A 25,540-nucleotide genomic window follows, 5' to 3' on the forward strand; every position below is an offset into this window, starting at 1 on the left:
TATTATATATTATATTGTAGCGTACAGGCTGCGAGCCAACATATTTGTTTATTAGAAAGACTTGATTATAGAAGAATTTGACTGCTGCAAATTAACAAACAAGTATTATCTTGTGGTAAGCATGTCATTAAAACCCAAGATTTATTATTTAAAAAAGGAAGTACATAGGAAAAAATGTCTTTACTTGTAGCAAAAATATTTTAAAAAGCTCTGACATGAATACGAGACCTGTTTTACTGGAATGACCCAAAAAGTTCCATATAGCTCAGCATCCTGTTTCAAAATGATGTAGTTTCTCTAAATGGGTTTGTTTTGTGCAGGATAAAGACCAAGAGTGGTCCATCTCCTGTCACTCTTCCAATTTTTGGAAATCTTAGTTTAGCAGAGTCCTGAAGGTAGGGAGACATTCCTGACTGTGGGATTTATATTGATAATTGCCAAGAAACAATCAAATGTGCTGCCTCTCAGCATTGAGAGGAAGGGGTGCAGGAGACCCCCTTTCTGTGCCCAACTTTGGCAGGGGGAGGGAAGGAGAATTCTTTCTACAGCAGGGGGAGAGGGTGGAAAGTAAGCTCTCTTTGCCCCAGAGGGGAAGCACACTGACCATGTGTTAAAACCACATGCCAAGGACCTATGCAACCATGATTGATGGCAGCCAGAGCCCCAGGTGGCTCTCAAGCTGCCATGCACTGGCTTTCTAAAAATCTGGATTTTAAAAAATTTACATCTGAAGAACAGGAAAAAGGGAAATCATTATTGGCTAATTCTTATGCTTCTCAGTATTTTCTTACAGAACAGGCAATGAAGTCAAGAACAGTAATGGAATTCAAAGGGCATGGGACAAACAGAGAGGATCCCTGCTGGATAGAGAATAGAAATGAAAACATGGGGTAACTTTTAAAATGCCTAAAAGTTCACATTTCTGCTTGGGGGTACCCTGCACAGAATGGCAGTTACTACTAACCCCCCCCCCCCCCCAAAAAAAAAAAAAAAAAAATCTTTGCTGGACAGACTTGATGGACCATCTTTCACTTATGTTACCACAGCCTGCAAATAATCCATTTGTTTTCTTCACAACTAACACTGAGCCTGAAAACTGCAAAGTTTAGTGTATGACAGCAGCTCCTAACCCACAGCTCGATACAGTAAAGTGGGGCCGCGGTTACCCCGCTCCTAACCCGCTTTCTACTCACTTTCCGGCTGAGTTAGCCCTTCCTGCGATACACTATCCCCTTTAACCCATCCTTACCACCTCTTTAAATCCCCGGGTAACCCCTTCCGCAAGCGGCATGTATATCAGATGTAAACGATCAAATTAGCTATTTCCTCCCATACAGTAAAGCGCGCCCCGACTATCGCTATTTTACCCTGCCATTTTGCCCCGCGTTTAACCTGCTAACTTACCGCCTACCCTTACCCCTGCGTTAGAGGCAGGGGTAAGGGTAGACGGTAAACTTTCCCCGAAAAGGAAACCTCTAAAAACCTAAAATCCCCTCCTCCCGAAGTGACTCGACATTACTTTGTTATTTTCTTACCTTTTATTGCTTTTCAGCCCCTTCCCTTCTCTGCCACCCTCCGGAGGGGGCAGCCGGCGCCGAAAGCGGCTCGCAGCGGTCCCCCCCCCCCGCGCAGGTCCCGGTTCTCCTGGCTCGGCGTGAGGTGAGAGCCCACTGTTCTGTGCCCTCTCCGGCACGAGCGGAGTGAAGCGTTCTTTCGTTGGTCGGAGAGCCCGTCGATTTGGGCGCTCTGGTCAATGAAAGAACACTTCGCTCCGCTCGTGCCAGAGAGGGCACAGAACAGTGGGCTCTCACCTCACGCCGAGCCAGGAGAACCGGGACCTGTGCGGGTGGGGGGGGGGGGGGGGGAGGAACGCTGCAAGCCGCTTCACAATTTGTCCAAGCCAGGAAGGAAGGATTGGGGTGGATGGAGCCCTAGCTGTTGTACTGCTGTTGCCGAGCCAGGAGAACCGGGACCTGCGCTGGGGGGACCGCTGCGAGCCGCTTTCGCCGCCGGTTGCCCCCTCCGGAGGGCGGCAGAGAAGGGAAGGGGCTGAAAAGCAACAAAAGGTAAGTTGGCACATGTTGAGCCGCTTCGGGAGGAGGGGATTTTCGGTTTTTAGGTTTTCCTGGGTTAAAGTTGGGATTCACTTCCTGGTGCCTGTCATTTCAAACGTCATTTAAAATGACAGGTACCAGCGCACCCAGGGTACTGTATAGGCGCTGTATTAAGCGCCTATACAGTACAATGGGTTGCGCGGACCTAACGCTTCGCATATGCGGCTTGCATTTGCAAGCAATTTAAATAGAGTATCGAGCGGTAAGTGATCAGAACAGTGCGTGGGGCAAACGAGGATGCGCGCGGCACTGCCACACTCTTTCTAACGTGGCCTTACTGTATCGACCCGCCAGTCCTCCAGGACTACACATGAGAATATCCTAGCACATACTGCCTCTGTTCTATAGAACTAGGATTCATGTAGACTCATTGTGGACATCCTGGAAAACACAACCAGCCAGCGCCCCCTTGCAGCAAGAGCCAATGGAAGGCAGTAGGGCACTACATATACTATGAGGATCCCATGAATACAACCCTGAAATGTCTCTTAAGTGGTATATGTATAGAAATGTAACACCAACCAGGGAGTACATGTCCTTCGGCAAAGAGTTTTCTGACATGTTAAATCTTGTCTATATTGTGTGTGTTAGTCTCATGCATTTAACCTTAAAGCTGAATTCTGACTTTTTTTTTTCAGCCTGCAGTATCTTCCTGCTGCCTTGGGTTTCCAGCTCAACTGAAGCCAGCCTCTACTGGGCTACTCTACTGATGATATGCACCTTCCTTCACACCTACCCAATATTTGTCCTCTTTTTCACATCCTCCCCACAAGAATCCTCAGCAACAGGTAATAAAAAACAAAAAAAAACCAAAAACAACTACAACTCCCTACGAATTCCTCACAAACTCTGGCTATGAGGTTTCATAAGGGGTGAGGACAGAAGTTCACCGTGGTCAGTGAATGCTGCCTCTACAAGTTTTCCCTGTACCGAAGACCCTAATGAAAGGTCCTCTACATGGCAACGCACAGCACTCCTTTTGAGTCCCAAGTCCAACTCCTTACTTTTCAACTTCTACAGGATTTTGGCAATAATAGGAACAGAAACATGTACAATTTACTATATGTGCCTCCATGTAAACCGTTGTGACGGTATATTACTGAACGACAGTATAGAAAAGATTATTTATAAATAAATAAATGAAAAACAGAAGCATCTCTCCAAGACCCAACTTTGGAATTTCATCTGAGTGAATGAGTGAGCTAAAACAGAGCAGGAATACTTATATCCTACCATTTTTCACAGGTAGGGTCTGATTTACTAAGCTTTACCTTTCTCATAGGCACAACACCGATTGAGAGAAAAAAAAGCCTTAGTAAATCAGGGCCTTAGAAAACGTTTCAGTCCTATCAATGACATTAATATGCTGAAAACGATCAACATAAAAAGCAACCCTCATACGGGCCGATACAGTAAAATTCACGGGAGAGTCAGCGCTCCGAGGCAAGCGCCCGCTCTCCCAATGCACGCCCAGACCACTCTCTTGGGCGCGCGATCCAGTATGCAAATGAGGGCCCGCAGTAAAAGGAGGCGCTAGGGACACTAGCACGTCCCTAGCGCCTCCTTTTTGATAGGAGCGGCGGCTGTCGGCGGGTTTGACAGCAGACGCTCAATTTTACCGGCGTCGGTTCTCAAACCTGCTGACAGCCACAGGTTTGGAAAACAGACGCAGACATAATTGAGCGCCCGTCTTTCAACCCGCCCGTCGCCGGCCGATTTAGTTTTTGTTTTTTTTTTTTTATTTTTATTTTGGGGCATCTGATTTAATATCGCTATGATATTAAGTCGGAGGATATACAGAAAAGCAGTTTTTTCTGCTTTACTGTACACTTTCCAGGTGCCGGCAGGCGTTAATTTCTGAAAGTAAAATGTGCGGCTTGGCTGCACATTTTACTTTCTGTATCGCACGGGAATAACTAATAGGGCCATCAACATACATTTGCATGTTGCGGGCGTTATTAGTTTCGGGGGGGTTGGCTGCGTGTTTTCGACACGCTATTACCCCTTACTGTATAAGGGGTAAAAATAGCGGGTTAAAAGCACGCGGCCAAACAGTGCGCTCCACCGGAGCCCACTGTACTGTATCGGCCTGATAATTAGATGTTATAAATGTAGAATGTATTTGAAAACAATGTTGCTAGTGCCCGACTAAGAAGTCATTAACTGACAATTCAAGTCCATTGAATGAACCATTGATGCAGTTTAAGAACAGTTTTAATATATCATCCAAGGATAAAGCAACAATCTCCTTGAAAGGCAGATTCATTCAACAAGTTGTTCTGTTGAGCTTTAGTCCCAATAGACAACTATTCTGTCACCAGTGGCCTTAACATTTTTGCAAACCTAGACAAAAGACACTTCTTGCTACCCCTTCATTTAAAAATCTTAAGGGAAACCATGTGAACAGCCTTATCCTTGAGTTCTACATCGTCAAAGTCTGCAAGTGCCTACACTATTTAAGTGGCACGTAACTTTATTAACTTTTCAGATTCCGGAAGATACCTAGGTAACACTATTTTACAGGAATCCTTGAAACTATTCTTTTACCATCTTGACATTTCTTTTTCCTAACTATATTTTTGCCATTTTCGGATCCTCCTCCCTTCATTTAAGGTCCCTTTACAATTATGCCATCCTTACCCACTGCATTTTTTTTTTTTTTTAAGAATGCTACAGCAGGAAACAGCCTCTTACCATACGAGAGGGGAACTTGTCGCAGCAGCACTCAGTAAGTCTGAGAACTTATTTGATTTGAAAAGTTAAAACCTGCTGAGAAATTTAGGGATACTTTAAAAAAAAAAATTAACGCTAAAGTCCTCCCCCGGGGACACTGGCCCTAAACCCCGTCATCTATTGTGATCTTTATCGCCTCCCAAATAATAAAGCATCACGATTAGGAACCCCAAGAAGTAAAGTATCACCACCTCCAGTCTTATAAAGCTTAACTCTTGCGGTGAGGAGAGAGGACGGACAGCCCCTTCCGAAAAGGAAGCGAGGTTTACCCGGAGCCAGCCCGGGACAGGGCGGCGCTCGCCAGGCCGCTCCCGGCCAGGTACCGCCGGCCCCCGCTGCGGCAGAGGACTCACCTTCTTCACTTTGCTTTCCAGATCCATGTTTTGTCTCGAGCGCCCACGAGCTGGTCGGGCGAGTAGAGGACACGGAGCACTCCTCTCCCCGGGGGCAGCAGCGGATCGGTACCGGTGGGGACGGCTTAACCGTGTGACCATGCGCCTCCGCCCTCTCCAGCGCCGCTACTTCCACTCAAACTTCCGCCGTCCTGCGGCAGCTTTTGCCTTGCCCCAGCCTCTGGGAGACAAAGAGAGAGCCTCAGCCAATCACGGATCAGCTGCGAGGTGATTCTGGCCGTAGGTTTGTGCCGTTTTCGTGAGGCAGTTGTTTAAAAATAAATAAATAAATAAATCAGAAGTGATGATACAAACCCTAATCGGGCGTTTCTGTGCTATTTTAATCGGCTTTCCAGTTATCTGAGTCTCTTGCAGGGCGTCCAGGGAGCGGTTAGTCCAGCCTACCCCCTCCCTCCCCGTGTTAAGAGTCCTGGTGCTGCAATGTGTAAGAAAAGCAAAGAGAGAAGGTCGTAGGGAGGAGTAAAGGCGGTGCCAGGGAGGAGCTCGGATTACTTGAGGGACATCCAGCAGGCAAGTTCGTTTGTTCCTTCCCCTCCTGCTGCTCTCTCCTCCCCCCTCCCTTTCCAGTGTCTAGTGCAGAGCTTTCCAAACTTTTCATGTTGGTGACACACTTTTTAGACAAACATAATTTCGGGACACAGTAATTAGTCTACAAGCAAACCGGAGGTTAATGGTTAAATGAAGGAAATGTATTTTGACAATTTATGTATGTTTCCTTAAATATATACATAATAAAATGTTTCACGACACAACATATCTTGTGAAAACCTTTCATTTATATTAAAAATATATAATATTCCAAGATTAATGTTGTTGTTATAATTTATGAGTAACAATAATAAAACAAAGTTATTGTGTTATTCAATTTACCTCTTTAATGAGATATATGAGCTTGATGGGATGAACACAGCTTTTGAATATTTGGTGTTAATAAAAAAGTCCAAAGGGTCTTCTGCATAATTTTAAAAAGCTGGCCAGTTTCACACTATATAATTATTTGATAGCCTCATTCAACTAATTCTATATGGCTATGAGAGTGAAATCTGGAATTTATAGGAAGGGACAGAATGTCAATATAAATCCTGCACCTCCAGTTCTGTAACTCTGTGCATCCACTGAAATTCCCCCAAACAATGGCGCTTGGATGTTTCCCTTACAGCTCATCATACTAAAAGATATTTTCAAATGCTGGTGTCACCTCACAGTAACAGCAGCACAAACACCTTCCACTGCCAGGCACATTGTGAACTAAAATAAAACCTCGCAAAAAAGACACTCAAAATCTATACTGCAATCCCATTGTAACATAACAGTAATAACACCAAGGACTCAAACAACAATAACCCTACCTGTGAAAAAGCATGGGTAAATATTACACTGGGTCCTAGAATACCAATACACCACCTACTGAGGAAACAAAACAAACCCGATTGCGATAGATCCCTATGCTAGCAGAATCTCTCATCATGGTCACACACACAGAGCAGAGACAGACCCTCACCAAATACAGAATACAAAATAAAGGAGCACAAATTAGACAAAAACTGAAATGGAAACTCCAAGAAGCCAGACTCTGTGTATTAACAATGGAAAAACAGAACCACCATTCCTCATAAAACAAATAAAATCAAGAAACATAAAGCATCAGTTATAATAGTAAAACCATACTAATAAAAGAATATTTTAAAACTACTGATAAATAGAATTTCTATTAATTAAAATCATATACATTTTTTACAATTTCCCAGAGGTTATCCTCTCTCACACAGACTCACATGTCCATTCTCTCTCACACATACACTGTCACATACATACACATTCATGCTCTTATACCCACCATAACCTCTCGCTCTCACAGACACTGACACACTCTCAGGCTCTAAGACACTCTCTCCCCCTCCACACACACCCCACACACAAACTCTTACTCCCCTGGATTTTCTCATACACACTCTCTCTGGCTCCCTCACATACACACAAACACACACACCCAGGCAAGTTCCCAATCATTCTCACACAAACACACACACCCAGGCAAGTTCCCAATCATTCTCACACACTAAAACTGACCCCCAGGCAGGCTCCCATTCATTTTCACACCACTCCCTCACCATCCCCCAGGCAGGCACCCATCCATTCACACACATACACCCCCAGGCAGGCACCCATTCATACACATGCACACACTAGGGATGTGAATCGTTTTTTGACGATTTAAAATATCGTCCGATATATTTTAAATCGTCAAAAATCGTTAGGGCCACGATACAATACCAATTCCCCCGATTTATCGTTAAAAAATCGTAAATCGGGGGAAGGGGGAGGGCAGGAAAACCGGCACACTAAAACCCCCTAAAACCCACCCCGACCCTTTAAATTAAATCCCCCACCCTCCCGAACCCCCCCCAAATGCTTTAAATTACCTGGTGATCCAGCAGTGGTCCAGAACGGCGGCGGTCCGGAACGGCCCCCTCAATTGAATCCTTTTGTCTTCAGCCGGCGCCATTTTGCAAAATGGCCGCCACAAAATGGCGGCGGCCATAGACAAAAACGATTCGACGCAGGAGGTCGTTCCGGACCCCCGCTGGACTTTTGGCAAGTCTTGTGGGGGTCAGGAGGCCCCCCCAAGCTGGCCAAAAGTTTCTGGGAGTCCAGCGTACGGAATCGTTTTCCGTACGGAAAATGGCGCCGGCAGGAGATCGACTGCAGGAGGTCGTTCAGCGGCGGTCCGGAACCCCCGCTGAACGACCTCCTGCAGTCGATCTCCTGCCGGCGCCATTTTCCGTACGGAAAACGATTCGCGGCAAGAAATCGCTTCCTGAACCCCGCTGGACTCCTGACCCCCACAAGACTTGCCAAAAGTCCAGCGGGGGTCCGGAACGACCTCCTGCGTCGAATTGTTTTTGTCTATGGCCGCCGCCATTTTGCGGCGGCCTGAAGACAAAAGGATTCAATTGAGGGGGCCGTTCCGGACCGCCGCCGTTCTGGACCACCGCTGGATCCCCAGGTAATTTAAAGCATTTGGGGGGGGGTTCGGGAGGGTGGGGGATTTAATTTAAATGGTCGGGGGTGGGTTTTAGGGGGTTGGCTCACGATTTTAACGATTTTTCACGATATTTTTAAAACCCAAACGGCAACAATACGATTCCCTCCCCCTCCCAGCCAAAATCGATCGTTAAGACGATCGAGGACACGATTCACATCTGTAGCACACACTAAAGGCAGACCCCCTCTCTTTCTTTTACCAGCAACCTCGGAGCCTCTCTCATTCCTCTGCTGCCACTGATGCCGCATGGCTATTGGGGAGGCGCTGATTGCTGCTATTGGTACTGAAGCCCATTCTGCTGCCTCCTCTGTGCAGGCCCCGTAGGTTTCCACTTCCTCCATGTTGATCTCGTACATTGTGAGATCCGCATAGAGAAAGTGCTACTCTTGACATTAACAAAGATTACATGTGCCAATCAGTAAAAAGTAATTTATTTCTTTTTTTTTTTTTTACCTTTGCTGTCTGATCTTAGTTTTCTAATCGGTTGGTCCCAGGCTTTTTTGTTCCACCTCCCCTTATTTTTTTGCCAATTCATTTCATATTGTCTTTTTTTCTATTTCTTTTCTCTCCATCTATCTTCTTCCCTCAAACATACAGTCAGGTTCTCATTCTCACATGCTTTCTCTCTCTCTCACACACACACAGGCTCTCACTCTCACATGCTCTCTCTCTCATACAATCATTCATACACAGTCTCTCTCTTGCACATGCTGTCTGACTCTCACACACCCAGGCTCTCTCTCACTCCCACATGCTGTCTTGCTCATGCACAGGCTCTAACTGTCACATGCTGTCGCTCTCTCACACACACAGGCTCTCACATGCTGTCTCTGCAAACATTGAGGTCCTCACTCCCACACCCAATCTCTCAACTCACACAGGCACCCAATCTCTCAACTCACCTCATACATGCACACAATCTCTCAATTCAGCCCATCCAGGCACCCAATCTCTCAACTCAGCTCAGCTCATACAGGCACCCAATCTCTCAACTCAGCTAATACATGCACTCTACGGGCCCTTAGCCTCTCTCTTACCTCTGGGCCTCCTCTTCACGGGTCGCTGCAGGATCGGCTCTGCAGCGGCCTTGATCTTCTCGGGCCGATCGCGGCGACTCTGATCTTCTCGGGCCAATCCGATCCGCGATGGGGGCCCTGCTACCGGGCCTCTTCTCGCCCGCTGCAACAACGCGGCTCCTCTTCTGCATGTGGCTGCTTCATCTCCTTCCTGCCCGTGTGGCTCCGGCAACATTTTTCTTCCGGGGCCGCATGGGCAGGAAGGAGGCGGAGCACCTGCGCGTTTAGACGTGCCCTTTTTCTTCGGGCCGTGGTGACGTGAACTCACCACGGCCTTACCGATCTTCCTGCTGTGTGTCTCCGGCACACAGCACAACGATTCTTTACTGCTTAGCCGCCAGTGGGATGAACTCCACCGGCGGCCGTATTGGCTCCCACTTGCCAGTGTGTCACGTGCACCGGGCTTGCGCGACACACCGGCACACCTCAGGCGACACACCAAAGTGTCGCGACACACACTTTGGAAAACTCTGGTCTAGTGAGAGCGGGCCGGAGGCAGCCCCCTCCCCCCCTCTCTCAGCCTATCAGCAATGAGGATTTGGATCCCACAGAGATTTCCTTGAATCTATCTGGGGACTTGTATAACCCCCCCCCCGTGCTGTGTCTGCTCAAGCTGCGTCTGTAGTACGGGGGGGGGGCTAGAATTGCCTGGGTTTGTGTCGGGCAGCAACCTTAGGGCTACCCCTGCTCGGGGTAGGAGTTCTAAAAAAAAAAAAAGCCTGCTGTACGGGGAGTGCAGGGGTCTGGTTTGGCTGATAGAGAAAGGCGAGTGAGCTTCCAGGTACAAGAAGAGCTACTGGTTACTGGTCATGGGGCACCATTAAAGAAAAGAGTCAACAAACCCCCCTTAATGGGGAAAAAATAGGTTGGTGCCAGATGACAGGGAAGGGGGGGCACCAACCAGGGGAGGTTTAAGTTCTATAAGCGTCAGAGGAGCAGTGCGCAAGGCACCTTTAGGGGGGAAGGGGAGAGGAGGCGCCTCGCGTCTTTACCCCGAGAGTGAGATCAGACAAGAGATGCAGAAATTTGCTCCTAGGGATCAGCAGGAGGTCAGGAGTAGTGTGAGGGGATGAGGGGGGAGCGGGTGCAATGAAGGGGTGGTCAGAGCAAGAGATGATTCAGAGGCCCAGCTGGGGGACAAGCAGGGGCGGATTGTGGGAAAATAGTGGCCCCGGGGGATTTTTCTCCATACTGGCCCATGGGTACCCAATTACACATACAGTTTGGTGAGTCACCAAATACAGAATAAAGGGACCATAAAATTATACACAGAAATGCACAGACAAACTGAATGGAAGGTCAGGCAGGTTCCGTAAGGCCTGGACAAAGTAATATGGTGCCAGGTCAAATAGCTGGCACGCCGAGGGTTAAAGCTAGTGGGGGAGGTGCAACGGCCTGTATGCGGGCTCCTGTTGTGTGACGGGGGGGGGGGGGGGGGGGGAGGTGGGAGGTTTATGTTCAAACCTCTGATTCTCTGGGAACCCATTGGTTCCCTCGGGCTCAAACAGAGGGGAATGGGAGGAGCTGAAGGCGGGTCCGGGGGATGCAGCAGACATTTCAGTTTTGCTGCCGTTGCTGCTAGTAGCTGATGCCCGCCCGCTCGTCCCTAATTTTGGTTGATGTTACTGTTCAGGGGTTTTTGGTGTTGTCGCAGCAGGTGGTTGCCCGAGCTGATTGGAGGATTATGCTGTGTTATAAGTATTTGACGTAACAGGTGTTAGGTCAGTGGTTTCTAACTAACAACTGGGTGCAGTTGTTGATGGTACGGCTCCTTGCTTGGGCGGTGGCGGGGGTCGAGGTGGTCAGCCCCTTGCTTGGCGGCGGCGGGAGTCGTGGGGGTAATGTTTATGATGTAACTGCATACAGGCTGGGATAGCCTTGGATTGCCCATCTTGCTTACATGTTGTGGCGGATGGGTGGGGGGGGGGAGGGGCAAGTTGGATGTTATGGTGAATTTGGCTCGGGCACCGGGATATTGTTAATAAAAGCTGCAGCCTGTTAATCCCAACCGGTGTCAAATGTATTTATTGGATGTAAAGGGACGGGCATGAGCAGAAGCAACTGACCTGGCTACCCATATTACTGGAAATCACCAGTTAGACTGTATGTAATGCAGCAATGGAAAAAACAGAAAATACCATCATTCCTCATAAAACAAACAATAAAATCAAGAACTATAAAACATCAATCACAGTAGGAAAATCATACTAAAAATATATATTTCAAAACTGCTGATTTATTTATTTATTTATGAACTTTTATATACCGGCATTCGTAGGACACATCACGCCGGTTTACAAGTAACTAGAAGAAGGAAATTACAATGAATGAGGATGGGGGAGAGGGGGCAGGCTAGAAAAAGGGGAGAAGTGGGCAGGGGGCGAGTAACAAAGCTAAGAGGAAGGAACGAGATTAAGAAGAGAAGGTGGAGAGTAGGGGTGTGCATTCGTTTTGAACTTAAATGAAAAATGCAACTTATTTTTTTTTTTAACTTAAAAAAATGATGAGGCGTAAACGATCGGATTTCCAACTTATTCAACATAGCTATGTTGAATACGTTGGAAATCGCGATTGTTGATCTAAATAAAAATTTAAACCCCTCACCCTCCTTAATCCCCCCCCCAAGACTTACCAAAACTCCCCAAGCTGGCCAAAAGTTCCGTGAGGGTCCCGGGAGCGGACCCGAGGGAAATCACGTGACGTCCGCGTCACTCCGTCGTGACGCCGACGTCACGTGGTCCATCGCGGTTCCGCTCCCGGAACCCTCGTTGGGCCCAAAAGGAACTTTTGGCCAGCTTGGGGGGGGTCAGGAGGCCCCCCCAAGCTGGCCAAAAGTTCAGTTTGTTCAAAACGAGGGCTCCGGGAGCGAAATCCCGGTGGACCACGTGACGGCTGTGTCGACGTGACGCGGCCGTCACGTGGTCCACCGGGATTTCGCTCCCGGAGCCCTCGTTTTGAACAAACTGAACTTTTGGCCAGCTTGGGGGGGGTCAGGAGGCCCCCCCAAGCTGGCCAAAAGTGCCTTTTGGGCCCAACGAGGGTTCCGGGAGCGGAACCGCGATGGACCACGTGACGTCGGCGTCACGACGGAGTGACGCGGACGTCACGTGATTCCCCTCGGGTCCGTGACCACGTGACGGCCGCGTCATCGACGTGACGCGGCCGTCACGTGCTCCTCGCAAAACCACTGGGAGGAATGGCTTCCTGACTCCCCGCTGGACCACCAGGGAATTTTGGTAAGTTTTGGGGGGGATTAAGGAGGGTGAGGGGTTTAAATTTTTATTTAAATTTTTATTTGCACATATGGACATAGACTCAACTTATGGAATTCTCCATATGTCCATATTGACCGCAAATGAGCCCCCCATTCGACTTATGGACTTATGAACATAAACTTTCGGGCTGCACATCCCTAGTGGAGAGTAACTAATTTAAATTACTAAGAAATCACAACACATGCTGCAGAGTGCTGATGAATAGAACCTCCAGTAATTTAACTCATATACAATTTTTTGAAAATTTCCCTAACACCAATAAAATATTTCAAAAACAGCAGACATCAAATAATATTCAATAATTAAAACTAATAAGGATAGGAAAAAAATCCCCTGTTCTCCATACCTGGAAACTTTTAATTCCAGTTACCTTGAGATGGTCATGAATTAGTTGTTGTCTAGCACATAGCACCCTCATATGCTCACTCATGCATACACACAGTCTCCCTCTCTCACTGATGTGCTTACTGACACACATGCTCTCACTCACGGCCTTATGCATGCTTTCACACACATGCTGACTCATTCACTCTCCCTCACACACATGCTCACTGACACACTCGCCCTGTCACACTCACACATGTTCAGTGGCACACAAACTCTGACTCAGCCGTCCAGTCACGCTCATACACATGCTCAGACTTATGCACACTCACACATGCTGTCATTCTCTCCCTTGCACACATGCTCATTAATGCACTTGCACTCTTAACACTCACACATGCTGACATACATACCCTCACTGCCTCATACATTCAGTCATGCTCACTTATGTTTGCTTTTTTCCCCCTCAGTCTGTGAATAAGTAAAAAAAAAACATTTTTACTTACATTGGTGGTCAGGGAAAATCCAGGCAGGGCCCAAGAGAGGAGAGTCTGAGTGGACGTTAGAGCAGTGGTTCTCAACCTTTTTTCTGTCGGGACACACCTGACAGATGGTTCTCATATGCGTGACACACTGAACACATGACCATCATAGGGCTAAATGTAAAAGTACAGTTTGCATCCACAGGAACCTTCCTGATGCACAATTTTGGATGTAAAGCAGAATTATGACATTCCCCGTACAAGTCATCGTACAAAAAGTATATTCTGGTTCTAGTGTCATCTCAGTAACAGCAACACAAACTAACTACCAGGCTCAATAGCTCTACTTATGAAAAGACAGCAGTTTATCACTAATGCATGTCCTCTTGAGAAAATACAACAAATAAGACTGATACAGTAAAATACCTCACCTCGGTCACATACACAGAACCGACTTGACATACTACCAGGATCTGCAGTAATACACATAAACTAATTCACACACAGTTACACTTGTATTATGGAATGCACTCAAACAGTAACAACCCTACCTATGAAAAGGCAACACTACAAATATTAAATCAGGCCCTAAACACCAGTACACCTCCTATTAGGAAAACAGAACTAGCCAAGCAGCTATAGATTCCAACACAGAAATAAAACTCTACCTATACTAATAAGCAGAATAAATGTTTCACAACAACTATGAACAGAATAATATCCAACAATTAAAAACTCATAAAAATTATTTAAAATTCTCCAAACACCAATTAAATATTTCAAAACAGCAGACACATCACATAATATTCAGTAATTAAAATGGCAATCAAGAAAAATAAACTTAAAAAGCCACCTTTACTTAACCCCCTCCAGCAGCTCTCCTACTCCTCTTCCATGCAGGCCAGTAGCACACACCAGAAGCAGTAGTGGCTGAAGCTCTGTACTCATGGTCCTCTTCCTTAGGGCCTACGACCAGTCTCTCTGTCCCTCACACCAGTCTCTCTGTCCCTCACACACACACATACCAGTTACACCCCCATGACCAGTTTCTGTCACCTCTACCCGTTCTAGACCTCATGAGAGGTCTAGAACGGGTAGATGTGAATCGGTTATTTACTCTTTCGGATAGTAGAAAGACTAGGGGGCACTCCATGAAGTTAGCATGGGGCACATTTAAAACTAATCGGAGAAAGTTCTTTTTTACTCAATGCACAATTAAACTCTGGAATTTGTTGCCAGAGGATGTGGTTAGTGCAGTTAGTATAGCTGTGTTTAAAAAAGGATTGGATAAGTTCTTGGAGGAGAAGTCCATAACCTGCTATTAAGTTCACCTGGAGAATAGTCCCTGCCATTAGCAATGGTAACATGGAATAGACTTAGTTTTTGGGTACTTGCCAGGTTCTTGTGGCCTGGATTGGCCACTGTTGGAAGCAGGATGCTGGGCTTGATGGACCCTTGGTCTGACCCAGTATGGCATTTTCTTATGTTCTTAACCAGTCTTTCTCTTACAAACACCAGTCACCTTCCCGATCAGTCTCTCTCGTTCTATCTTACAAATACAGGCTTTTCACTCCCATGCTGTGTCTCACACACACCCAGGTTTCTTACTCCTATGCTAGCTCTCACCACATGCACAGGCTTCTCATTCCCATAATCACTTTCTCTCACACACACATACCAGTCACACTCACATACCAGTTTCTGTCTCTCACACACCAACCATCTCCTGACCAGTTTTTCTCTTATACACACACACACACACGTCACCTTCCCGATCAGTCCCTCTCTCTCATGCACACACAGACACAGGCTTCCCACTCCCATGTTCTATCTTACATATACAGGCTTTGCACTCCAATGCTGTCTCACACACACCCATGTTTCTCACTATCTAGCTCTCTCCACATCCACAGGCTTCTCATTCCCATAATCACTTTCTCTCTCTCACACACACACACACACTCACTCCAGTCATCTCCCTGACCAGTCGCTTCCATTGTCTCTCCTATATACACGCACACCACCTCTCTGACCAGTTTCTCTCAATCACACACATGCTCTCACACACTTTACATAGATGATTTCAATCAAAGGCTCTCACTCACAGTTACACATGCACACTCTCAATCACACATACATTCTCTCACTTACAGACAGGCTGGCTGTCTGTCTCTCTCATTTCCTGCCCCCCCTCCCCCAGCACAAATGGTAGCTGCAGCAGCCTCCTTCTCTAGTCCCCGCATGCCAAGAAAGAAGATTCCTATCGGCCATGGGAGGCTAATTCTGCTGTCTCCTGTGCCGATTTCTGGCTGCTTCTGATTTTGCTTCGGGCCCACAATACTGCTCGGGGCTGCCGCTACTTTTTCGTGCAGCATGGCTCTTTCTTCTTCCCGCACACCCCATTGCACATCACTTCCTGTTCCGGGCCAGGGGGGGAGGTGCAGGAAGAAGAAAAGGCCCAGCCGCAGTTGCCAGCCTCCACTAACACTGCTGCCGTTCCCATCCAGGCTTGAACGTGCTGATTGCCCGGGCGGCAATGGCAGCAGCAATTACAGGAAGAGAGAGAGCTTGGGCGCGTAGCGGGACCCTTCAATGAACCTCCATTTGAAAAAAAATGCATTTATCCCCTTTAGCGGTTATACCTAAAAAGGTTACGGGAAAATTTAGGTTGATTCTGAACTTGTCTTACCCTAAAGGCGAATCTGTTAATGATTTTATTCCCAGGAGCGAGTGTACAGTACGCTATACGTCCTTTGATTATGCATTGGAGTTAGTTCAAACGGCGGGAAAAAGGGCGCTCTTAGCCAAAGCGGACATTGAGTCCGCATTTAGACTGCTTCCAATCCACCCAGAAAGCTTGCCGTTGTTGGGGTTTTCCTTTGAAGGGAAGTTTTTTGTGGATAGGTGTTAATGACAAACGAGCTTCCTTCCCTCTGGGGTTTTAGCTTTTGCTGTATGACAGATGTAAGCTCTCATCTGAAGAGCCCAGGATTGTGTTTGTACTTTCCAGAGTCACAACCCACTCGTGAACCGCATGGTCTGGTCTGCCATAAAAGCTTCTGAAGTATGCAGGTCTATTCTAGTGATTCAGCTGCTATGCTACAATCATTTTACAATTATTTTTAAAAACCTAAATTTATCCAACCGTTATTGGATTCTAGTTTATTTTAAGCTTGTTCTTTTGGCTAATATTGAAATGTAAGGTCTGAACCATGAGCTGGACGATCTCTCTTGGTCTTTTGGCAGATGCTGATAATCTGAATGTCTAGCCACCTGGTCCATTGTGGAGTTGGGTATGTTTATGTCCATTGCCAAATCTCTACCTAAAGCTTCCCCAAATGTACAGTCATAACCCTATTCTTAATGCCCCACACACTCCTGAAGCTCCCATCCACTGACAGTTGGAGTTCTTCCAACAATCAGTGATTAGAGCAGCAGGCTGTGAACAAGGGAAGACAGGTTTCAAATCCCACTGCTGCTCCTTGTGACCTTGGGCTACTTACTTCACCTTCCATCAACTCAGGTACAAATTTGGGGCCTATGTACTTTGCATTTTGCCCATAGACACAGAATGAGAGAAAAACCTTGGGAAATCAAGCCTTTAGATTGTAAACCCTCTGTGGATAAATAAATACCTACCATACCTGAATGTTATCTGTTTTAAGTTTCTTGAAAAAGCATATAAATCAATTAAAAAAAAACCAAACTGAAAACGTAAAAAAATGTGTAACTGCCTCACACAATGGTTTACTAAAGCCACACAACACAGTTTTCCCTTGTTGTTCCATGAAGTCTTCTGCCCTAGCCCTGCTACCAACTACCCTCAGCTCAGCATACCTCTCCTCTGTCCCCCCATCCACCCTCACTGCTCTATCAATGGCTCCCCTCCCCTTCCACACTCTTCTCTCCTGGCTATCATTTCTTTCCTATTGCAGTCCAAACAGCCATTGAAAAAATGTCACAGTGGGCTACAAGAAAGTTGGTCAAGAGCCAAATGCAGCCTTGGTTCATCAGTTGATCCTCACAGCTTTAAAGCATTTTTTTTGGGATTTCTCTGTTGGAAAAACTGAAATGAGCTGGAAAACCAGGACTGAAGCCAGGGCTCTCCCTAATTAAAATCTTACTTAGCAGCAGCAATTTATTTATTTTTATTGTATTTTTTTTTTGTTCATATTTATGTCACCTATTTCCTAAAAATTTGAGGCAGTGAACTACATAAACAATATACACTTTTAGTTAAAAAAGATAATCGGCTTAACAGAGAAAAAATAAAACAGCAATTCAATAAAATCTTCTATCATCCTTAATACGGTAAATAAATCATCATCAGATAATCAGAACTTCTGTCATTCTCAGTTAAAAGCACGACCAAGTTTTACACAGTTTTCTAAAACTTGGGGGTCGATGCAATACAGTGCACTCAGCCGATCACATTGTTTAACCCGCTGTTGGATGTGGGTTAAATAGGCGCTAATCCACCCCCTAATGCAATAGGGGGATTAGCACCTATTTAACACATGCGTCCCAGGTGGAGTGAATGAGTTAGCGCTCATCACATGCAAATGCATGTGAATGAGGCTATTACTTATTCACTCCAAGTGCAAAAAGATAAATGTGCGTCTCAGACACACATTTATCGCTCAGATATTAACGCCTGCCTGGAGTAAAAAGTAAAAAAAAACTTGGCAGACTGCCTAGTTATGAAGACCGACGCCGGTAAACTCACAGGTTATGAACCGCAAGGCCGAGTTTACCGGTGTCTGTCTTCATAACCGGCAGCCGTGGCGAGTTGCACTAGGAAGGAGGCTCCTCCTTCCTAGTGTGACCCCCTAATTTACATATTGCAAGGCACCCCCCCCCCCCCCCCCCCCCCGCTTGTGGGCGCCATGTGTGTGTTAAGAAAGCAGGCACTGAAAAGACAGCACCCACTTTCTGCGAAGATTTTTGCATCGGCCCCTTGGATAGTTCTTTGTAAATCTTATTTCCGTAGTGACTGGATTCCACAGAATTAGACCTGCTGAGGAGAATGTGTGATTCCTAGCTTCCTCATATTTCACTTTGGTCCAGGAGAGAACTAAAAGAACAGCATCCTGGGAGGATCACAAAGAACAAGCTGGCACTAAAAGTTCACTTTGTCTCGCAGATATTGAAGACTTTGCTCAAAAACAGTACTTTAGATAATAATGAAAGCATTTTAAATGAGATCTTAGCAGCCTCCGGAAGCCAATGGAGCTTCTGCAATGCCGGGATAGCATGATTTCAGAATACATAAGAATACTAGAGATTTGCAGCAGGGATGGATACGTTCGATTCGGTATTCGTATTCGTCGGGACCCAAATCTGTTACATCCGTTTTTGGGGGACATCGATTTGTCCATTAGTTACGTATGGTATTCGTTTTCCATTAAAGTTAAAAAAAAACCCAAAAAACATCCCAACCCTTTAAACTTAATTAACTACAACCCCCCACCCTCCTGATTCCCCCCCCCCCCCAAGACTTGCCCAAAGTCCCTGGTGGTCCAGGGGGGCCTGCAGCGATCTCTTGCACTCGGGCCGTCGGCTGCCATTATTCAAAATGGCACCAATAGCCTTTGCCCTTACTATGTCACAGGGGCTACCGGTGCCATTGGTCGGCCCCTGTCACATGGTAGGAGTGCAGGAGATCGCTCCAGGACCCCTGCTGGACCACCAGGGACTTTTGGCAAGTCTTGGGGGGGGTCAAGAGGGTGGGGGTTTTATTCGTTAGTGATACGTTGCATTCGTGGGGGTTCGCCATTCATTCGTGGGGTTCTGAAACGTAACAAATAGGGACCTATATGTTGCGGATTTCGCATTCATTCAAAACAAATGCACATCCCTAAAGAATACATACAGCTCTGTTCTGAATATATTGCAACCTAGGAAGCTGCAATTATAGCTGCTCAAAATATCAACTTAATTGTTTCTTAGCTCTATTGATTTCATATTTGGTCTGATTCTTTGGTCTTCATTCTTATTTTGTCTTGATATATTCTATTTCTGTTTTTTGGGAAATGGGCTCACCCCTTGTTCATAGACATTTTCTACGCTGGGGGAATTCTATTCAAAAAGATTTCTAAAATATGGAGGAGGAATAGCCTAGTAGTTAGAGCAGTGGGCTACGAACCAGGAGACCAGAGTTCAAGCCCTTCTGTCGCTCCTTGTGACCTTGGGCAGGTTACTTTACCCTCCATTGCCTAAGCTTACAAACTTAGATTGTAAGCTCTCTAGGGATAGGGAAATACCTACAGTACCTGAATGTAAACCGATGTGATATCTCAGATCAAATGTCAGTATATAAAAAAAAAAAATAATATAATAGAGATGTGAATCGTGTCCTCGATCATCTTAACGATCGATTTCGGCTGGGAGGGGGAGGGAATCGTATTGTTGCCGTTTGGGTGTGTAAACTATCGTGAAAAATCGTTAAAATCGTGAGCCGGCACACTAAACCCCCCTAAAACCCACCCCGACCCTTTAAATTAAATCCCCCACCCTCCCGAACCCCCCCCCCAAATGCTTTAAATTACCTGGGGATCCGGCGGTGGTCCAGAACGGCGGCGGTCCGGAACGGCCCCCTCAATAGAATCGTGTTGTCTTCAGCCGGCGCCATTTTTCAAAATGGCCGCCGCAAAATGGCGGCGGCCATAGACAAAAACGATTCGACGGAGGAGGTCGTTCCGGACCCCCGCTGGACTTGTGGCAAGTCTTGTGGGGGTCAGGAGGCCCCCCCCAAGCTGGCCAAAAGTTTCCTGGGAGACCAGCGGGGTTCCGGGAGCGATTTCTTGCCGCGAATCGTTTTCGTACGGAAAATGGCGCCGGCAGGAGATCGACTGCAGGAGGTCATTCAGCGGCGGTCCGGAACCCCCGCTGAACGACCTCCTGCAGTCGATCTCCTGCCGGCGCCATTTTCCGTACGAAAACGATTCGCGGCAAGAAATCGCTCCTGGAACCCCGCTGGACTCCCAGGAAACTTTGGCCAGCTTGGGGGGGCCTCCTGACCCCCACAAGCCTTGCCAAAAGTCCAGCGGGGGTCCGGAACGACCTCCTCCGTCGAATCATTTTTGTCTATGGCCGCCGCCATTTTGCGGCGGCCATTTTGAAAAATGGCGCCGGCTGAAGACAACACGATTCTATTGAGGGGGCCGTTCCGGACCGCCGCCGTTCTGGACCACCGCCGGATCCCCAGGTAATTTAAAGCATTGGGGGGGGGGGGTTCGGGAGGGTGGGGGATTTAATTTAAAGGGTCGGGGGTGGGTTTTAGGGGGTTTTAGTGTGCCGGTTTTCCTGCCCTCCCCCTTCCCCCGATTTACGATTTTTTAACGATAAATCGGGGGAATTGGTATTGTATCGTGGCCCTAACGATTTTTTGACGATTTAAAATATATCGGACGATATTTTAAATCGTCAAAAAACGATTCACATCCCTATAATATAAATACTGTTTTTAAGTACTTCCTGGAGGAACTCTGTGCATAAAATATTAAAATTCTGCAGAAGGGAAGGTAGGAGTCAAGATGGTAGCATGTGAGTAGTGTCGACCTGACCTGCTCATTCCTTCTTCTTTTGTTTCTTCGTTTTATGATACAAGATGCCTCTCAAACAATAAGGGAAGAGTTTTGGTGTTTCCCTCAGCACCTCCTCTCCCTTTGGGGCAGCGTACCATCCCCTAACTTGCTACTATCTACCTAGTATCAGGGGCGGCGATCCCTGTTGACGGGACTGGAAGAGGAGCTTCCGTCTCGTCTAGGGAGATTTCTCTCAGCCCCCCTATCCTAAGGATACCGTCGGCGCCTTTCTCCCTGCAGTCTCCGGGTTTGGCACTTGCAGTCACAAAGCCAGTGAACCCTGGATTGGCAGTTGAGGGAGTAGCCGCGGAGACTGGGAGCAGTTCAGCATCGACAGCGGGGAGTGTGGGTTCGATGGCTTTGGCAGCAGTATCCCAGGTGGATTTTCCTGGTGGAGGTGAGCCTGCTATGATTTTGACATCGAGTACTCAAAATACTTTGGAATCTACAGTTATTTCCATGTTACCTCCACTCCCCAAACCACCAGTGGTGATTTTAGATTCCCTATGGGAATTAGTGGCCAAGCTAGGATCTGCTTTTCAAGGCTGTTCCCAGCAAATTTCTGCAATCTCATCAAAGTTGGACACTCTAGCACAAGATTATAACTCTCAGCTCATGGATCACTCTAATAGGATTCAAAATCTAGAAGATCAAGCGAAAAATGCTCAGAATCTTCAGTCATCTATAATCCAGGAATGTATGGTATTGAATAGGAAAGTTGAATTTATTGAAAATCAATTAAGACGTTTGAACTTAAGGGTTTTGAGCTTTCCTAGAAAATTGGTGAACAGCCACGTGTTACTCTTCGGAAGTATATGATAGAGATACTGCATATTTCACCAGAAAATATTCCTTCATTTAATAAAGTATATTTTCTTCTATTTGTATGCTCAAGAAAGAATGCTATACAACATGAACTAGATTTGGGAACTTAACTGAATTCCTGGAAACTTCTACTATTGAGATTTGTGAAAGAGCAACTTTGTTGGTTTCATTTGTATATGAGCAAGATTTAGGTCTGGTTATGTGTAACTATTTCCAATATCTGGGGATTAATATTTTGGGCCATTTTGTCCAAATTTTCCCAGACCTGGCTAAGGCCACCCAAGAGAGGAGAGAGGGCTTTCCTACCCTGCATCAGGAATCTCAATCTCTAGGCGCAACCTTTCAGTTAAGATATCCCTGTAAATGTATTATAAAGTTTAATAATGATACATACATCTTTTTTGTTCCAGAACAACTTAAATAGTTTCTCAAATCCCGTAAAAGGCTGTTGCCTACCTCTTCTCCTCAAGAGAGCCCTATTATGGGCCGATAGAGTACAGTGCGCTAACCCGCAATTGGACACACGTTTTCGATGCACTAGCTTTACCCCTTATTCAGTAAGGGGTCGAAAACGCACGTCCAACCCCCCCCCCCCCCCCCCCCCCCCCGAAACTAATAGGTCCCGCAACATGCAAATGCATGTTGATGGCTCTATTTGTTATGCCCGCGCAATTCAGAAAGTAAAATGTGCAGCCAAGCCACACATTTTACTCTCAGAAATTAGCGCCTACCCAAAGGTAGGCGTTAATTTCTCTCGGCATCGGGAAAGTGCACCGAAAAGCAGTAAAAACTTCTTAACTGTACACCCTCCGACTTCATATCATGGCGATATTAAGTCGGAGGTCCCAAAAGTTACAAATAGTTAAAAATTTTAAAAACATTTAAAATGGGCCAGCGGGTTGAAAACCGGATGCTCAATTATGCCGGCGTCCGGTTTCCAAACCCATAGCTGCCATTGGGTTTGAGAACCGATGCCATCAAAATTGAGCATCGGTTGTCAAACTCGCTGACAGCCGCCGCTCCTGTCCGCAGGCCCTAATTTAAATAAATTAATTTACTGAATCACGCGCACAGCAGTGGCGTAGCCACGGGTGGGCCTGGGTGGGCAGGTGCCCACCCAACTTAGACCCAGGCCTACCCAACTGGCACCGGAACTGCAAGGCTGTCGCGGGATCCCATCCCCGCGACAGCGAACAAGAGAACCCACGCCTCGCGCACCATCACGGCACACATGGGGAAGCGCTGCTGCGGCCGTATGGCCAACCGGTCTTCCTGTTGAGGGGGGGGGAGCGGAAGCGCCGCGCGCAGCTTCCGCTTCCCCCCCCCCAATGCAGGAAGATCAGCTGCCTCTCCTGCTGCCACCCGTTCTCCTGCTATCTTCGGGCCAAACGGCCGGCGAACTTCCTGTTTGGGGGTGGGGGAGCGGAAGCGCCGCGCACAGCTTCCGCTTTCTCCCCCAAAACAGGAAGATCAGCTGGCCTCTCCTGCTGCCACCGGCCTCCTGCTATCTTCGGGCGTCGGGCCCGCCGATCTTCCTGCTTGGGGGGGGGAGGGAGGAAGCGGACGTTGTGCGCTGCACTTCCGCTCCCCCCCCCCCGACAGGAAGTTCAGCGGGCCATACCGCCCGAAGATAGCAGGAGGCCGGTGGCAGCAGGAGAGGCAGCTGATCTTCCTGCTTTGGGGGGAGGAAGCGGAAGCTGTGCAGGTGCTTGAATGTGTATGTGTGGGTGAAAACTGGAGCCTGGGTGTGTATGTGGGTGAGAATGGAAGCTTGAATATGTGGGTGAATGGGAGCTCGAATGTGTGTATGTGTGGTTGAGAATGGGAGCCTGGATTTGTGTGTGGGTGAGAATGGGAGCTTGAATGTGTGTATGTGTGGGTGAGAATGGAAGCTTGAATATGTGGGTGAATGGGAGCTTGAATGTGTGTATGTGTGGGTGAGAATGGGAGCCTGGGTTTGTGGGTGGGTGAGAATGGGAGCCTGGGTTTGTGGGTGGGTGAGAATGGGAGCTTGAATGTGTATATATATGGGTGAGAATGAGAGCCTGGGTTTGTGTGGGTGGGTGAGAATGGAAGCTTGAATATGTGGATAAGAATGGGTGCTTGAATGTGTGTTTGTGTGGGTGAGACTGGGAGCATGGATTTGTGGGTGAGAATGGGAGTCTGGGTTTATGTGTGTGGGTGAGAATGGGTGCCTGGATGTGCGTCTGTGTGTGCATAAGAATATAAGCCTGGGGAGGGGTGAGAAAGTGAGAACTTGTATGTGTGTCTGCAGAGAATGTGAGCTTGGGGGGGGGGGGGGGAGAGCATATGAGAGTGAGAGCTTGAGTGTGTGAGAGGGAGTCTGTGAGAGAAAGTGTGTGTGTGTGTGTGTGTGTGTGTGTGGAAGGGAAGAAGACAGTAATAGAAGAAAGACACTGAAAAGGAATTAGGAAATGAGCTATAAGGGAAAAAGAGACCAGGACCAACTGATTAGAAAAATACAAAGATCAGACAACAAAGGTAAAAATATACATCTATATTTTGAGATGTTAGCAATTTAAATATAAGCAACACAACCGCTCTCTCAAAATTTATGGACAGGTAGGAGCCGTGTATAAAATCATAATAATAAGAAGGCTAAAGTACCACAAATCACCGTGAATTATGTTTGTGTCATTAAGTAAACCTCATACTTAGGCGTAGATGTGAATGCTATGCTGCATAATTTAATAATTTGGCATTATTTATCAGTAAAAAAACAACTAGTGGACCTGCATGCCTACAGCCCACCCATGTTAACCTTGTGCCCACCCAAAAAATCAATTCTGGCTACGCCACTGGCGCACAGGCGAGTGGCCTGTGCGTGCACCGGGAGAGCGGGCACTCACCCGCTCTCCTGTGATTTTTACTGTATTGGCCTGTTACTTAGGTAAATAGTAATGGGTAGTAAAAACATGTTATGCAGTTTTCTTTTTCTAAATTTCTTTTCTGATGTGCTCCTCAACCAGTTCTCCTCTCCCCCCTAATAACACTTGTGGTCTGAAATAATTTATGTTTCTATAAGGATGTAATATTTTAGTCAGTTTCTGATTTTTGCTGTACAAAAATTCTGCAAAATTCTACACAGTTTGTATTGGTCAAAATAACACAATATACATAACAATCTTTGAGTAGTTCATTTAATATGTAACACAGAAAAGTTATTACTCAAAGATTCAGAGTTTTAAATATTTAGAGCAGAATTCCCCTAGAAGTCCACTGTAAGAGTGTCCCTTCCACCTCTCGCCCTACTCTCCTGGCCAGACCCCTTTCACTCTGCCCTCTCAGGTCTCCACTAGGGATGTGAATCGTTTTAGGACGATTAAAATTATCGTCCGATAATTTTAATATCGTCTTAAACCGTTATGGAACACAATACAATAGAGATTCTAATGATTTATCGTTATAAATCGTTAGAATCGTGAGCCGGCACACTAAAACCCCCTAAAACCCACCCCCGACCCTTTAAATTAAATTCCCCACCCTCCCGAACCCCCCCCCCCCAATGACTTAAATAACCTGCGGGTCCAGCGGCGGTCCGGAACGGCAGCGGTCCGGAACGGGCTCCTGCTACTGAATCTTGTTGTCTTCAGCCGGCGCCATTTTCCAAAATGGCGCCGAAAAATGGCGGCGGCCATAGACGAA

General features: G+C 46.8%; 1 protein-coding gene across 2 annotated transcripts in view; it reads right to left on the minus strand.

The window, feature by feature from the left end:
• Positions 1-5,809, minus strand: part of TES (testin LIM domain protein) — a 112,900-nt gene extending 107,091 nt beyond the window's left edge. Inside the window, exons 1-2 of one of the 2 annotated variants that reach the window (XM_029615848.1) lie at positions 5,600-5,809; positions 5,201-5,420 (exon numbers count right to left, since the gene is read on the minus strand). In XM_029615848.1, coding sequence (XP_029471708.1) covers positions 5,201-5,341 — 141 coding nt within the window. In that variant the 5' untranslated portion in view covers positions 5,342-5,420; positions 5,600-5,809. Of the gene's footprint in view, positions 1-5,200 lie in introns of both variants that reach the window. The other variant, XM_029615847.1, reaches the window with a different exon arrangement.
• Between the last annotated feature and the right edge of the window lie 19,731 nt (positions 5,810-25,540).

Source organism: Rhinatrema bivittatum, chromosome 9 (genome assembly GCF_901001135.1).
Source record: "Rhinatrema bivittatum chromosome 9, aRhiBiv1.1, whole genome shotgun sequence".
NCBI lineage: Eukaryota > Metazoa > Chordata > Amphibia > Gymnophiona > Rhinatrematidae > Rhinatrema > Rhinatrema bivittatum.